The sequence below is a fragment of the Cydia splendana genome, chromosome 26 (assembly GCF_910591565.1).
Source record: "Cydia splendana chromosome 26, ilCydSple1.2, whole genome shotgun sequence".
In the NCBI taxonomy this organism is placed as follows: Eukaryota; Metazoa; Arthropoda; class Insecta; order Lepidoptera; family Tortricidae; genus Cydia; species Cydia splendana.
In genome coordinates this window covers 7166773-7183808 of record NC_085985.1, presented here as the reverse complement: position 1 = coordinate 7183808, position 17036 = coordinate 7166773, and the positions used below count along the sequence as shown (strand labels likewise).

Sequence of the window (17036 nt, the reverse complement as noted above, 5' to 3'; positions counted from 1 at the left end):
TAATCACACATCAACAACACCATATCGCACCGCAAATGAACAAGCAGACCTACTATTGCGACATGTGTAGCAAACAATTTACGACAAAACTTACTTTAATCCGACATATCAGTACACATACACACCCGGAACATACATGCGTAGTTTGTAATGAAGCATTTCCAAATAACTTATTACTGAATAAGCATTTAAGATTGCACTCAGCAGAGAGACCGTACATGTGTGGAGAATGCAACAAGCGATTTGCAACAAAAAGCATTTTGTATATACATGGAAGGACCCACACTGGAGTCAAACCATTCAAATGTAAAGAATGTGACAAGCAATTTACAAGAAAACATCATTTAGAGAACCACAAAAGTGTCCATAGTGACGTGAAACCATACAAATGTAAAGAATGTAACAAGCAATTCAAAGGAAGACAAAGTTTAAAGTACCACGAAAGAGTCCATAGTGGCGTTAAACCATACAAATGTAAAGAATGTAACAAAGAATTCATGCAAAAACATTCTTTAGTTATCCACGAAAGAGTCCATAGTGGCGTGAAACCATACAAATGTAATGAATGTAACAAAGAATTCACCCAAAAATATTATTTAGTTATCCATGAAGGAATCCATAGTGTAGTGAAACCATACAAATGTAAAGAATGTGACAAGAAATTTACAAGAAAACATCATTTAGAGAACCACAAAAGTGTCCATAGTGACGTGAAACCATACAAATGTAAAGAATGTAACAAGCAATTCAAAGGAAGACAAAGTTTAAAGTACCACGAAAGAGTCCATAGTGGCGTTAAACCATACAGTTGTAAAGAATGTGACAAGCAATTTACAAGAAAAACTTATTTAAAGATCCACGAAAGAATCCATAGTGGCTTTAAAGCATACAAATGTAAAGAATGTAACAAGCAATTCAAAGGAAGAGGTGGTTGAAAGATCCACGAAAGAGTTCATAGTGGCGTGAAACCATACAAATGTACAGTATGTAACAAGGAATTCACACAAAAAAATTATTTAGTTATCCATGAAAGAATCCATAGTGGAATGAAGCCATACAAATGTAAAGAATGTAACAAAGAATTTACACATAAACATAATTTAGTTATCCATGAAAGAATCCATAGTGGAATGAAGCCATACAAATGTAAAGAATGTAACAAGCAATTTACAAGAAAAGACCATTTAGAAATCCACAAAAGAGTCCATAGTGACGTGAAACCATACAAATGTAAAGAATGTAACAAGCAATTCAAAGGAAGAGATGGTTTAAAGATCCACGAAAGAGTTCATAGTGGCGTGAAACCATACAAATGTACAGTATGTAACAAGGAATTCACACAAAAAAATTATTTAGTTATCCATGAAAGAATCCATAGTGGAATGAAGCCATACAAATGTAAAGAATGTAACAAAGAATTTACACTAAAACATTCTTTAGTTATCCATGAAAGAATCCATAGTGGAATGAAGCCATACAAATGTAAAGAATGTAACAAAGAATTTACACATAAACATCATTTAGTTATCCATGAAAGAATCCATAGTGGAATGAAGCCATACAAATGTAAAGAATGTAACAAGCAATTTACAAGAAAAGATTGTTTAGAAATCCACAAAAGAGTCCATAGTGACGTGAAACCATACAAATGTAAAGAATGTAACAAGCAATTCAAAGGAAGAGATGGTTTAAAGATCCACGAAAGAGTTCATAGTGGCGTGAAACCATACAAATGTAAAGAATGTAACAAAGAATTCATGCAAAAACATTCTTTAGTTATCCACGAAAGAGTCCATAGTGGCTTGAAACCATACAACTGTAACAAATGTAACAAAAAATTCAAACAAAAATCTGCTTTAGTTGACCATGAAAGAATCCATATTGGTGTGAAACCATACAAATGTAAAGAATGTTCCAAGGAATTTACAAGAAAACATCATTTAGAGATCCACAAAAGAGTCCATAGTGACGTGAAACCATACAAATGTAATGAACGTCACCAGCAATTAAGTCAAGGAGATAGTTTCGAGATACATAAAATGAGTCACATCGGAGAGAAGCCGTATAGATGTGAAGAATGTAACAACCACTTTACATTAAAATCTGAATTAGAGAGACATAAAAAAATACACACCGATGAACAATCATACGAATGCGAAATATGTGAAACGCTTTTTTTCGATGAAACAAGTTTAATAAAACATATTGAAACACATATATCCAGGATACCATAACATACCATTACCACCACCATTACTATTTGATTTTATTTACATTTTATATTATAGTCCTACTAACCTTAGTTATAAGTACAACATAAATTATGTAACTAACAATATAATGTGGATCATGGTTATCTGAATAATAGTTATTTGTTTTACAAGGGGGCAAAGTTGTTGTTTAACCGCTCGTGCTAATATTGATACCCGAGCAAGCGAAAGATTCCAAAATTGGACCACGAGCGTAGCGAGTGGTTCTAAAAATGGAATCTTGAGCGTTGTGAGGGTTTCAAAGCACGAGGGTTAAACAAAATTTGGCCCCAAGTGAAACACAACATTTTTCACCACACCAACCCGAAGCAAATATTAAATATAAAAAAATCACACAAAATCAAATCCAAATGAATGTTATTAAATATTTATCATCCAAAATCATAATTTAAAAGTCAATTCTACCAGCCAACATAAGAAAACAACTCAAAATTTGCATTTGATTACTTTGCCTCACATGTGAATAAAATGCAACTTTGCTATCAGTTTTTGAAGTGCAAAGTAAGCCTTTCCGAGCTGGTGTGGTGAAAAGAACTTTATTATTATTATAACTTTATTGTTTTGTAAAATTGTTTATAATAGCTCAGTTTAATGTTGTTATTCCATCGACAGAGACGCAGCTATATGTAGTGTTTTATTCTTACTGCTACTGCTATTTTTATTGTTACTGCTATTTACTTCACCATATTGTTATAGTTGGTCAAGCAGATCTTGTCAGTAGAAAAAGGCGGCAAATTTGAAAAATGTAGGCGCGAAGGGATATCGTCTCATAGAAAGTTTGACTTTTGCGCCTTTTTCTACTGACAAGATTTGCTTGACCATCTATAGTTACTTTTCCATAGACAATATATTGTATAGTCAACCGAGTGAAGCTATTTATTATCCTATCTCACTTATCTGTAAACCACATTTCTTATATTATTATATAACTGATTCTAATTTTTCTATGGAGTCTAATTGAAGGAGAACAGCGCGGGGGTCTGAACATACTGGTCAGCTCTGTTGCCCTGTACCTCTACCCTGAGTTACGATTGCTAATGTTTATCTTTCAGTTGCACATCTGAATACAGACGTGCCAGTTGCGGAGAGTTTCGAAAAGTTCTCAGAAATTTCATGAAAATTTCTTTGAAATCAATGGATTTTTTTTTCTGGAAATGGTAGATTTCTATTCCCATTCAAAAATATGAGAACTTTTCGAAATTTTACCATGTGGAAATTTCGCAATTTAATAAAGTTTTCGACGGCACATCAGTACATGTGAATTACTGTGTTACTGAGAAGGAAAACGCCGATTTTCTTGTTTGCTAAGTTTAGATGTAGAGATATTTCCACGGCGGCGGCCGGATCACAATGGCGGACGCTTTCTTTTTATGTTCCAAGGATTCTTTACAAAGGCTACGAGCCTTGTCCGGCGATGGGACTCCTTTAGTTGATCTAAACAATGCCCATAAAGGAACACTCTTGAAGGGCGCAGGCTCTCCGGGACAGTGTTTGTACAGTCAACCAATTTGATTCCCATAGGCCACTATAAAACCTTGTCTCTGTAACTACTATATAAATGACATACAACGCTCAATAAGCACTGGCGTAGAGGATGAACAAGTTGTTTCATTAGGACATGGTTCTATATGTAGTGACCTAGGAATCAAACTGGCTGACTGTAGGTACATATGCACGGTGACACACGTCATGTCATTTGAGGGTACTTTATAGCAAACTTATGTACACAGTTTTTATTATTATTAATTATACCGAGAGAAGCGTCAGTCATATTACTCATATTGGTATTACTGTGTTATATTCATATTTCCGATTCGTTTTACTTTGTAATATAAATATATTTAGTGTATTGCAATAAAAAAGGCAATAATTATTATATGCACGATTACGAACCGTCAAGTAAATTGGTTTACTATCAATTATTTGTTTTATTATTTTTACCCAGTCGCCAGTAGGTGTGGTATTCATAGGTTTAAAGTATGAATATTGTAGATTGATATTTTAATTAAAGCGTGTCTTACTCAAGAAGGAAGGAAAATATTGCATTCAGAAATAGTATTATGTGGCTTTCCAGAAGGTATCTTACGCTCCGTGTATTCTCGCTCTTCCATAGGAAAAGGTTCCTGCCTTTTCCTATGGAAAGCCGCTTAAGTGATTGCGTAAATTATAGCTGGTCAAGCAAATCTAGTCAGTAGAAAAAGGCGCGAAATTCAAATTGTTTATGGGACGATAACCCTTAGCGCCTACATTTTTTAAATTTGCCGCCTTTTTCTACTGACAAGATTTGCTTGACCAGCTATATTTAGGAACATTTCGAAAGACTGGCCACACACGCACGAAATTACATAATATGCAGCGCTATGCATTTGTAGAACGACGTCCCGTTCCCACCCGTCACTCTGTACGGAAATCGAATGAAAATTCCGAACGTTTGCTTACCATGCTTAAGGCCCCTGTACACAATGGGCCAGTCTGGGGGACGCATTTATGCGTTAGAGGGAGCAAGTGATATTGCTATCTCATTCTACCGAATGGCTGCGTCCCTTGGACTGGCCGCCGCTGGCCCATTGTGTACTGGGGCCTTAAGGCGTATCCAGACTAGTTACCATAGACCTAGTATTACATAGATGAGCTATTCGCGTGCCTCCATGAGGGACAAAACATACGCAAAGCGACAATATTAAAAACACGTTTTAATTATCATTCCTGACAACATGCCAAAAACAATCTACGTAATTCGGTCGGGTTATTTGTTGCCCACCATAAACCATACTAAATTTTTGGTGGGGAACAAACAAAAAGTGAGACTGTGACAAGGACAAGCAATAATACCGCTTTCTCTGCTACTCCTACTGAAATTTCCATAAGTGCATCTCGTTCGGTCGTTTGGCCTCTCCCCCGTGTCATCTCTATATTATTGTACCTCTATGGATATTACCGATAAAGGCCGTAACAGACTATCGCACCGCACCGCGACCTTGGAGCGGTTCTAGGAATAGCTCGTACTGACTTGGGCTTCCACACTATCGCACCGAACCGTCAAAACGGTGCAATCCACAGATTATTAACTAGTTACAAGTGCAATCCTAGTTTACCACTGAAATAGGAAATACATACATACATACAGGTCTATGTAGTTTACAGACTGCCGCACACGTGCGCCAGTGTTGCCAAGTGTCCCATATTTCCGTGTTTTTCAACGATTTTTTGCAATGGAATCCTTTATGATTGAATTTAAATTAATGTGGTTCCGCTTTTTTAGAGGTAGAGGGAGATGAAGGGCGTGAGGTGATATAATGCACCTTTTTCCATGAAAATCTTAAAAAAATTGTGTCTTTTTAAACCACTGCTTCCGCATTTTTATTATTTCATCGACTGGCTACATTGCCTTCCACTGTCATAATTTGAAAATGACAGCTGTCAATCGGTGCAATGGAGCTTACACACTAGGGAAATTGGTACGGAGCGCACCAGTATTATTATTCCACTGTACATAATTTGAAAATGACAGCTGTCAAACGGTGCGATGCAATTTACACACTAGGGAAATTGGTGCGGAGCGCACCAGTATTATTATTACCTGTCAGTTGGTGCGACGTGCATGCCCACCGCACCGCTATTATTAATAATTATGTGCGATGGAACCTTACACACTATCGATAAATGCGCCGCACCGCACCAAGGTCGCGGTGCGGTGCGATAGTCTGTTAATGCCTTAAAATGAGGTGCGGACAGGAGGATACTAATTTGTGACGCCAGTATGTTCGTTCTAGAGCATTTTTCCAATTCAGAGGGGTCTAATATCACCATAAATCTAAAATTAGAGATTGACGCCAATTTCATTTCTGATCAAATCGGTCGATTTGATCATTCTGTCTGGATATCGCTTTACAGCTCGCAGATAAAGTAAAGGAATCAATTTATCAAACAGAATTTAAATGTTTTCCTACTAGTAGGAGATCCCACATATGGTTGACCTTCACCAATCTGTCTGACGGATGAAACTATGAAAATATGAAAGAAAATATGTTCCAGAACATAAATAAATAGGGTTGCCTAAAGAAATATGGTCAACGCTATTTTAAATAAATTTTTGAAAAAAAAATTTTTTCGGCTTTCACCGATTTGTCTGACGAACGAAATAAGTTTCAGTGGAAAGTATACAACTTGTACAACATAAATCATCTAGGTTGCCTATCTTTTTCCGGTCACTATTATGTGGTTGCCGTGTTTAAAGGGGTGATTTTATATCGATAATTGCACTCATCTGTCTGACGCTTGAATTATACATCAAAATAATGGTAATTTTATTGCAAATACAATGGTATAGGGTTGTTTGTGAAAATCCGGTCACAAATATGGGTTGCCAAGCTTTTAATTAAAATAAGAAGGGAAGACTTTTAGCGATAACTCATAAACGGCTTAACTGATCAAGTTTGTTTTAATTTTATTTGATTGAGTTTTTTAAGCACTATTTTCATGATTTTTTCATATTTTTTGGACAGATGGTTCAAAAGTTAGAAGGAAAAACCTTTTCTTTTCTTTCTAAACGATTATTTCCGAAATGATTCACTTTATCAAGAAATGTTATTTAAAGACCCCTATTGATTTTGAAAGGCCTATCCAACGATACCCCACACTATGAGGTTGAAACGATAAAAAAATTGTCACATACATTTTGTTTATTTCCAGGCGATTATTTCCTAAAATATTCACTTTATCAAAAAATGTTTTTTTGAAGAACCCTATTTTAAAATAAATCTAACTTTTGAACCATCTATCCAAAAAATATAAAACAAATCATGAAAATAGTGCTGAAAAAACTCAATCAAACAAAAATAAAACAAACTTGATCAGTTAAGCCGTTTATGAGTTATCGCTAAAAGTCTTCCCTTCTTATTTTAATTAAAAGCCTGGCAACCAATATTTGTGACCAGATTTTCACAGGCAACCCTATACCATTGTATTTGCAATAAAATTACCATTATTTTGATGTATAATTCAAGCGTCAGACAGATGAGTGCAATTATCGATATAAAATCACCCCTTTAAACACGGCAACCACATAATAGTAATAGTGACCGGAAAAAGATAGGCAACCTAGATGATTTATGTTGTACAAGTTGTATACTTTCCATTGAAACTTATTTCGTTCGTCAGACAAATCGGTGAAATTTGCCGAAAAAATTTTTTTTTCAAAAATTTATTAAAAATAGCCTTGACCATATTTTTTCAGGCAACCCTATTTATTTATGTTCTAGAACATACTTTCTTCCATATTTTCATAGTTTCATCCGTCAGACAGATTGGTGAAGGTCGACCATATGTGGGATCTCCTACTAGTAGGAAAGCCACAAAAAAATATCTCCTTACCTTACAAAGACTGCAGCGGATTTGATAGCCCACGCAGTGTAAATGTTATGTATACGTCATAATTTCATAGAAGTTTGACGTTTAAAATGACACTTGCACTGCGTGGGCTATCGAAATGTTGGAACAACATCCCTCCTCCCATCAGGAACCTGCAAAGTATTAACAGTTTTAAAATAACCCTAAAAAAATTCATGCTTGAACACCAGCTTAGCGAGGAATGCCTCAAACTTGAGACAAGCTGCATTTAAATATTCATGTATGTATAAGTACTTACCATCTTTTTCTGTCCCTTCCGCAACTGCCATTCAAACTCATTTTTATTGTTTTACGTAGTTCTTAATTTAATTCTCAATATGTTTTGTCGTAGTTCTAGTAATTGTAGTTAGTATGTATTATTTTCGCTTATAAAACTTTCCAACACGTGAACTATGGCTCACGTATATTTGTTGTTTTTGCTTAACGCGTTTTAATCCTTGCTGTGTTGTAAGCCCCCATTCGCACGACAGCTTTTTCAACGCGCGTTAAAAAAGCGCTTGAATCTGTCCGCACTCTAATTTCTACTTAACGTCCAAGGCTTAAAGTCGAAAATCCAACAACGCTTGATAAAAAGCGCCACCGCTGTCGTGTGAATAAATACACACGTATCCATTTGTGTCATTCAAACGCTTTTTTAACGCGCGTTGAAAAAGCTGTCGTGTGAATGGGGGCTAACAGATGGCGCCAACTGCTCGACACTTATGTCACAATTGGTCGCGTTCACATTTTAGTCTTTCGCCATTATTTCTTTTGGTTTTTATTTTATTTCCATAAAATGTAATTATTTTATAATATTAATGAATTACTGTTATTTATTTATTTCCAACTCGTTTGTTTTTTTGCCACTGTTCATTATTTAAATGTTGTGTACTATCCGTTTCCGTGATTCACTCGTCCATGGCCCCGACGGAAGACCAGCGTTGGCCCATCAAGGCTAACACCATGCTGAGTCGGGACCATTTCGTGGCTATTTACTTGTTCTGTTATGTAATGATATGTGTTGTAATGTTAAGTGTAAATTTTAATTTTCGTTCTTCTTTTTTTCTCGTTTGTCTGTTACCAATTTTTTATGCCACGAATAAACTATTTCTATTTCTATTTCTAAATCGCTGCAGACTTTTTAAGGTCTGAAGCCCCCTCCACACTCGTGCGCGAATCGCGGTGTGAAGCCGCAAACGCGAGTGTGGAGTCGAATTCACGGATGTGCGTAATCGACTCCTCTCGAGCCTCCTCCACACTCGCGTTCGCGGCTTAGCCCGCGATTCACGCGCATAGTCTGGAGGGGGCTTCGCGTTCACGGCTTCGCGCATGAGTGTGGAGCGGGCTTGACTACTACGGTCTACTTGTAGTTTAGTTCGAAGAGAATATAATCACTACGTTTGTGATAAAATTGGGGAATAGAAGAGCGTTTTAAAGTACTGATGTGATGGAATCTTTAAACCAGTGCCACTGCTGCCTGCAGCGGCCTTCGACCAAAGATTTGAGGACACCGTACACCCGTCTCGGCATAACGGAAATATACTCGGTCATGATCGAAGAATGCTTTGTAATCAAGGTAAGTAACGACGCAGAATATTTTCATTGCCCGAAATCTGCTGTAACCACAGAGTAAAGACCCTTGCAGCTGTGTTTACTATTATTGTTTTTTACTTAGGATCAACTAAACGAAAAGCTGGAAAACTAACCTCAAAAAAATTCTATCAATATGGTATTATTACAAGTTCTACTTAATAATATGTGACGTTCCACGGGAAAAGGTACCTTATGAGGGTTTCTAGTTTCGGAGATATTAAATGTTTTGTAAAGAGGTGAAAAAATGCTCATTTTTTTTTTATTGTGTGATCTGAAACCTTAATGCGTAACGTTTGTTTACCTGTTTTTATTTTTGTTATAAGTTAGTTATAAGCCTAGTAATGTCGTCTCAGAGTTTAGTAGAAAAGGTACCTTATGGAAAAAACTAGTCAATACGGGAAAAGAAGTTTGGTAGAGAACTGTATTAGCATTCTGCAAAACTAATTTGATAATTTCAGTTCTGGTTGGGGCGCCTCGCAAATATTATAACCGTACATAGACCGACATCACAAATCCAAGTAGACTGCTATTATACCAAAGTTACTCTCGTCAAGTCTTTCTTAACTAGAATAATCTTCATTTGGTTTGGTCGCATGCAGTAAATCAGCCATTGGTTTGCTGAAAAATGCCAATACCCGACGCATTACCTTATGGAATATCTGAGGTCATTGAACCTCAATGCCGCTTATCTTCAATAGCAACCGAAATATATTATTGATAAGAAATAGACGATTTATACCATCTTAACCCCAAAATATTATTAGTTTATCCTAACTGTTCCATCATCATCATGCCTCATCATGTAACTTGACCACAAGGTACCTTTTCATTACATACAAATTATTGGTCTTTTTTAAGATTATTATGACGAAGAACTAATTAAATTGGGGGCAGTTTAATGTAAATTAATATTTTCTATTCATAAAAGATAAACTATAATATGATTGATATTTTGTAGTGATGTATTATTAGATTTATTTTCATAAGGTACCTTTTCGTAAATGTATGGAGCAAATACTGTTATTGTTATGTAAGTTTAAAGTGGCATAAGGGGTTAAATATAGTATTTAGTTGGGGTTTTAGGATTTATTTCATTTGAATGACAGAATTTCTTTCATATGTGCTCAGAAAAATTGATTGTGTGTCACATTAAAAGTAAAAATATTCAATTTTGTGATTTTATATGAAAAAGTCAGAAAATACATTTTCACCTCTAAATCGGTATTGTTTTTTGCTTAAACTGTCTGTCAGTGTCGTTTTCTAATAGATAAAATTTAAATCTTGAGAGCTCATTGCAATCAATCGTGAAAATGAAATAAAACTTTATTTTCAAGAGATTGGTTAGTATACACATAAATCAGTCGATATCAAAAGTTTCTATTTGCATTACAGAACAAGTCGCAATATTTTTTTAATCTCAGATATATAAGGGATTATTATTTGTAGTCAACTATGTAACTTACTTCAGGAACATAGTTTTTTAGGCGGCTAAACTTAAAACTTCTCTATCGTAATTTTGCTCATTTCACAACATTATTTTCAAAAAATCATATCTCTGTAACTACGCAACCTAGAAGGTTGATCTTTTGTGTTATCGATAGCTTATTTATTGTAGATTACTGCGGTATGCATAACTCCATACCCGCCATAAGGTACCTTTGACCGTGGGACGTCACATATACACTTAAAAAAATCTTTTCTGTGGTAAATTTATAAACCTACCTAAACATCAAGTTCAAAACCAAAACTATTAGCAGTTTTATGTTTGTTCATATTGTTAGTTAACTTGTTCCTCTTTTATAGAAATCTGTGAATAGCTGCTTCATTGAAGAATCTTCATCTCTTATTGACTGCGCTAGTTCCATCTCTTACTTATTAATAACATAGGACACTACTGTGTTGATTCCTGAAATAATCTCTTAATTTCTTATAAATTATCTTTTCTTTGTTTTAAATCATATTCTATATTAGAAAAAACATAGGTTTTCCGCTTATTTTTGGCAGTTTGTACAGAAATTGCACAGTGATTTTTAGAAGGCAGCTGAGTTTTAGGTGTCAAATAGTTTATATGTAACATTTTTACTTAACAACATGCAAATCAGCTTGACTCAGTTTCGCCGGCAAGTCCATGACTCAATATAAAAATTTGCCAAATATTTGGCCAATTACGAACATAAAAAAACATGCCAAATTCTGAATAGTTGGCCCATTTCTACCTCAGTTAAGCAGTAGCCCTATAACTTTCAAATGCTTTTTTAAGAATATGCTATGAGTCTTGTGTGCAAATAATATAGACATAAATTGAACATCAGAAATAAATATACTACATTTTGCAGCTGACACCAAGCAACAATGGCAAGAGTGGTATCTGCGAGGTGTGTCTAGGGCGGCTGCGGGAGGCGTGCCTCTTCAAGATGCAGGTGCAGCACTGCCAGGCCGAGCTGCAGGAGAGGTTAGAGGGAGGACTGAGTGTCAAAGGTAAATATTAAGCTTGATATCAAGTTATTTGTAATCATAGTTAGTCTTGATGATAAAATTATGGAGAAATCGAGGGAACACTTTAATATTATAGGCATTAGGCACACCTGTAGTGGTTTTGTATTGTGTATTATTATAGTAATATATACATACTCGTATTGTTTGGTCCCAGTGAGTCATTCTGTGGCTATTTATCACATATTTTGTTTCCAATAACAAGGAAATAGGTTGTTATGTTTTAACTTGTTAAATTTTAGATGAGGAAGACTTAGATGAACCTGAAGATGGCGCATGCAGCGAGCCTTCCGAGCCGTCTCTACGTAAGTATCTAAAGTGGTATTCAGAACTTGGTAGAATAAATTGGCAGCAGTTATATTTTTATTTAATTTAATTTAAAAAGGAAACAAATTGAGCGCTACTTACAGTAAGGCGTGCAGCTTCCATACTGAATATCATTTGATGAGTGTGTAATGCTTAATATAATTATAAAAAAACTATCATACATTTGTTATAATGCCATTTGATATATTATTGTATGTTATAATGTAATCTTTATTATACGTTTCCTTTATTATATTGTGATTTCATCTAAACTGTCATTGATATAATGCCTAATGTAATATAATTTTCAAATAGTATAAAAACATGTTTTATAATAACATTTGTTATGTTATATTTTTGTATAACGTAATACTTCATACAATTTTATCAAGTATAAACACATATATTGTATAACATTTTATGTAGGCTTGTGCCTGCTCGGTCACTACAGAGGGCGCTCCGCTCTCGGTCAATCGGTCAAACAAACTAGTTCGGTCTTTTAGTTCCTTTAGTTCAGTTCGGTCGTTGAGAGCCGGGAATGAATAGGAGTCGATTTTTCATTGGTTTCTTTCCAATCTTTGGTAACTGAATCCAATTCAACTTGTACGATACGATGTGTCGGTATTAAACATTAAAACACCTTAACATAATTAATAAAATATCAAATATGTCGAAATATATTTGATTTTCCTTCATATTTTACGGGCTTAGGAGTGTCACGTCGTTCTTTCATCACGTTCAGACTCGTGCCAGCGACATTGACAACCGTTTCGTTCCGTCCATTTTACGTTTCACTCAGTCAAGCGCTCTCGAATCCTACTGAACTAAAGGACCTAAAGACCGATTAAGAGCGTGCAAAAAGATTTAGTTCCTTTCGGTCCTTGATGGGATTTCATTCTTAATAGTTCTTACTTCAGGACCGACTCAAGCCTAATTTTATGTCATATTTCATTTACTGATAACGTAAAGTTTTACATACTTTTTATAACTAGTACGCAGGCCTACTGCTTTTGCTAGCTATTTTATTCTAGGGAGGTCACAGTTCTAACCTAACCTAACCAATTTTGTCACGTTTTTCGTTCTGCGGGGGCCGCAGTTCAAACCTAACCTAAACCACTTTTTTGTTAGAGTATTTTATTCTACGGAGGGTCAAAGTTCTACCCTAACCTAACCCTTCTTTTGTTAGGTAGTTATTCGTTTGTACGGAGTCGCAGTTCCAACCTAACCTAACCCATTTATTTATGTCATGCAACTATTATGCCACACAAATAATTATGTGATGTCACTTGTTATAATAAATAATATGCTTTAGAGTATGTAATAATTATAACAATGTATATTAGATGAAGTGTAAATATACCTTATGACCATTATATCAATAATAACATTATGTATACCGTTAATTAGGTATTACGGTAGTATGCCATTTATTACGTTATTCAAAATAACGATATGTCAAACTATAATATACGAAAAGTAATTATAACAAATGTAATGCACCCTCATTTGATATAATTTCAATTGCTCATATGTGAACAAAAACATATCTGGGTTGAAATAAGTGATGGGAGCTTGGAAGAAGGAACACTAGCTCTCATAATTTATTAATAATTGCAGCCGGGGATCTTGAGGGGGAAGGTAAATGAAAATGAGAAGAAACGTAAGAACACAATTACATAACCTCCATTACAATTTTGATTTGTACCATAATGGGCTACTTACATTACATTAAAAAACTCTCGAAAACGACATGAGTTCACTTTGCATGTTTAGGTTCAGACGAGGAGTCCCCGGTCCCGCCGTGTGAAGACGGGCCGCCGGGCGAACATCTGTTATGTAAGTACACTTTTCTATTCTTATTATCATGTTCACTAAATGTAAAAGATAGTAGACTTAGGTATAACCATCTAAATTCTATATAAATCCTTATGCTCTCAGTCTCAGTCAGGAATATTCACTGACAGTTATAATTTTTCGTATAACCACCGTGTCGGGCGCAGCAACGATTAGGGAATAACTCTCTTATAATTATTGGGACCTAAAGCTTCTCTATAGTTCTAAGGTAAGCGATCTCGACATGTCTTTTTATTAAAAACACCATTGAAAAATAAGTCACAGCAAATTGTTACAATTATAAATCATATACGATCTTTTACATTTGTAAGTAATTATAAACTGTCTTTATAAAGCGTTTTTCAATCTTTCTTTAATAAAAAGACACGTCAAGATTGTTTACCTTCTTTCTAATGCTAAAAAAACGAACTACTCGTATAGTAGCGTTTTTGCCAAATTTATGTGATTTATGTCATACTTATTGACCCGCAGAAACTTACCTACATTCATTATAATGCGTTTTTATGATAGTTTATTGCATATTCATGACGTAATTTGTGTTATGCCATGTCTCAGAATGCTATACCTGGCGCAGGTACTATTGCATCATGGCTCACTCTAATGCGAATATGTTGTTTCAGTGTCTTCACTGTCAGCCGGCGCGTACGGAGTTAGCTCGGCGCCTCTCTCCCTGCGCTGTAGGCAGCAGCTCGCGCTGGCGTGCTCCGTGAGGCTCGACCGCCTCCGCCACTCCCAGCGCGCGAGCCAGCCGTGGCCCGTGACGTCACATTGCGAGCCGAGCCCCGCCAGCAGTGTGCGGGACGTGACGTCACACCGCGAGCCGAGCCCCGCCAGCAGTGTGCAGGACGTGGCGTCACACCGCGAGCCGAGCCCCGCCAGCAGTGTGCAGGAGGTGACGTCACACCGCGAGCCGAGCCCCGCCAGCAGTGTGCAGGACGTGACGTCATACCGCGAGCCGAGCCCAGCCAGCAGTGTGCAGGACGTGACGTCATACCGCGAGCCGAGCTCAGCCAGCAGTGTGCAGGACGTGGCGTCACACCGCGAGCCGAGCCCCGCCAGCAGTGTGCAGGACGTGCCCGCTTACACACCCGCTGCGGAACAGGCCCAAACACACGATACTCGCCCTACACACACCCCACACAACTCTAGTTTAATCACACATCAACAACACCATATCGCACGACAAACGAATAAGAAGACCTACTATTGCGACATGTGTAGTCAGCAATTTACGTCTAAACTTACTTTAATCCGACATATCGGAACACATACACTGCTGGAACCTTATCCATGCGGAGTTTGTAAAGAAACATTTGCAAATAGATTAACATTGGATAAGCATTTAAGATTTCACTCTGCAGAGAGACCGCACGTGTGTGACGTATGCAACAAGCGATTTGCAACAAGAACCTCTTTAAATCAACATAGAAAAATTCACACTCTAGGGAAACCATACAAATGTAAAGAATGTAACAAGCAATTTACACAAAAAACTCATTTAAAGATCCACGAAAGTGTCCATACTGGCGTGAAACCATACAAATGTAAAGCATGTGACAAGGAATTCACACATAAACATCATTTAGTTATCCATGAAGGAATCCATAGTGGAGTGAAACCATACAAATGTAAAGAATGTAACAAGCAATTCAGAGGAAGACCTGGTTTAAAGTGCCACGAAAGAGTCCATAGTGGCGTGAAACCATACAAATGTAAAGAATGTAACAAAGAATTCATGCAAAAACATTCTTTAGTTATCCACGAAAGAGTCCATAGTGGCGTGAAACCATACAAATGTAAAGAATGTAACAAAGAATTCACACAAAAATATTATTTAGTTATCCATGAAAGAATCCATAGTGGAATAAAACCATACAAATGTAAAGAATGTAACAAGCAATTTACAAGAAAAGATCATTTAAAGTACCACGAAAGAGTCCATAGTGGCGTGAAACCATACAAATGTAAAGAATGTAACAAAGAATTTATACTAAAAAAATCTTTAGTTATCCATGAAAGAATCCATAGTGCAATGAAGCCATACAAATGTAAAGCATGTGACAAGGAATTCACACATAAACATCATTTAGTTATCCATGAAGGAATCCATAGTGGAGTGAAACCATACAAATGTAAAGAATGTAACAAGCAATTCAGAGGAAGACCTGGTTTAAAGTACCACGAAAGAGTCCATAGTGGCGTGAAACCATACAAATGTAAAGAATGTAACAAAGAATTCATGCAAAAACATTCTTTAGTTATCCACGAAAGAGTCCATAGTGGCGTGAAACCATACAAATGTAATGAATGTAACAAAGAATTCACACAAAAATATTATTTAGTTATCCATGAAAGAATCCATAGTGGAATAAAACCATACAAATGTAAAGAATGTAACAAGCAATTTACAAGAAAAGATCATTTAAAGTACCACGAAAGAGTCCATAGTGGCGTGAAACCATACAAATGTAAAGAATGTAACAAAGAATTTATACTAAAATATTCTTTAGTTAGCCATGAAAGAATCCATAGTGCAATGAAGCCATACAAATGTAAAGAATGTAACAAGCAATTTACACGAAAAGATCATTTAGAGATCCACAAAAGAGTCCATAGTGGCGTGAAACCATACAAATGTAAAGAATGTAACAAAGAATTCACACAAAAAAATTATTTAGTTATCCATGAAAGAATCCATAGTGGAATAAAACCATTCAAATGTAAAGAATGTAACAAGCAATTTACAAGAAAAGATCATTTAAAGATCCACAAAAGAGTCCATAGTGACGTGAAACCATACAAATGTAATGAACGTAACCAGCAATTATGTCAAGAAGATAGTTTAGAGACACATAAAATGAGTCACATCGGAGAGAAGCCGTATAGATGTGAAGAATGTAACAACCACTTTACATTAAAATCTGAATTAGAGAGACATAAAAAAATACACACCGATGAACAATCATACGAATGCGAAATATGTGAAACACTTTTTTTCGATGAAATAAGTTTAATGAAACATGTTGAAACACATATATCCAGGATACTATAACTTTGTTGTTTCGTAAAATGGCTTATAATCGCACATTGTTTTTATATTCGGATTCAGTCAACAGAATTTCACTCTACTGC

At 35.9% G+C, this 17036-nt stretch overlaps 1 protein-coding gene and 1 long non-coding RNA gene across 2 annotated transcripts; both read left to right on the top strand.

The window, feature by feature from the left end:
- The first annotated feature begins 11515 nt into the window (after positions 1-11515).
- On the top strand, positions 11516-13916 carry LOC134803479 (uncharacterized). Its single transcript, XR_010145989.1, has 3 exons — positions 11516-11729; positions 11987-12049; positions 13824-13916. It is a non-coding gene; the product is annotated as an uncharacterized LOC134803479 (long non-coding RNA).
- Positions 13917-14998: 1082 nt separating this feature from the next.
- LOC134803273 (zinc finger protein 808-like) lies at positions 14999-17036 on the top strand. The gene has a single exon (XM_063776024.1). It carries the CDS (start codon positions 15118-15120, stop codon positions 16954-16956), a length of 1839 nt encoding a protein of 612 aa, XP_063632094.1. The 5' UTR covers positions 14999-15117; the 3' UTR covers positions 16957-17036.

What these genes read in the sequence shown, in the direction of transcription:
- LOC134803273 (XM_063776024.1), top strand. Translation starts at nt 15,118, where the DNA reads ATGTGTAGTCAGCAATTTACGTCTAAACTTACTTTAATCCGACATATC.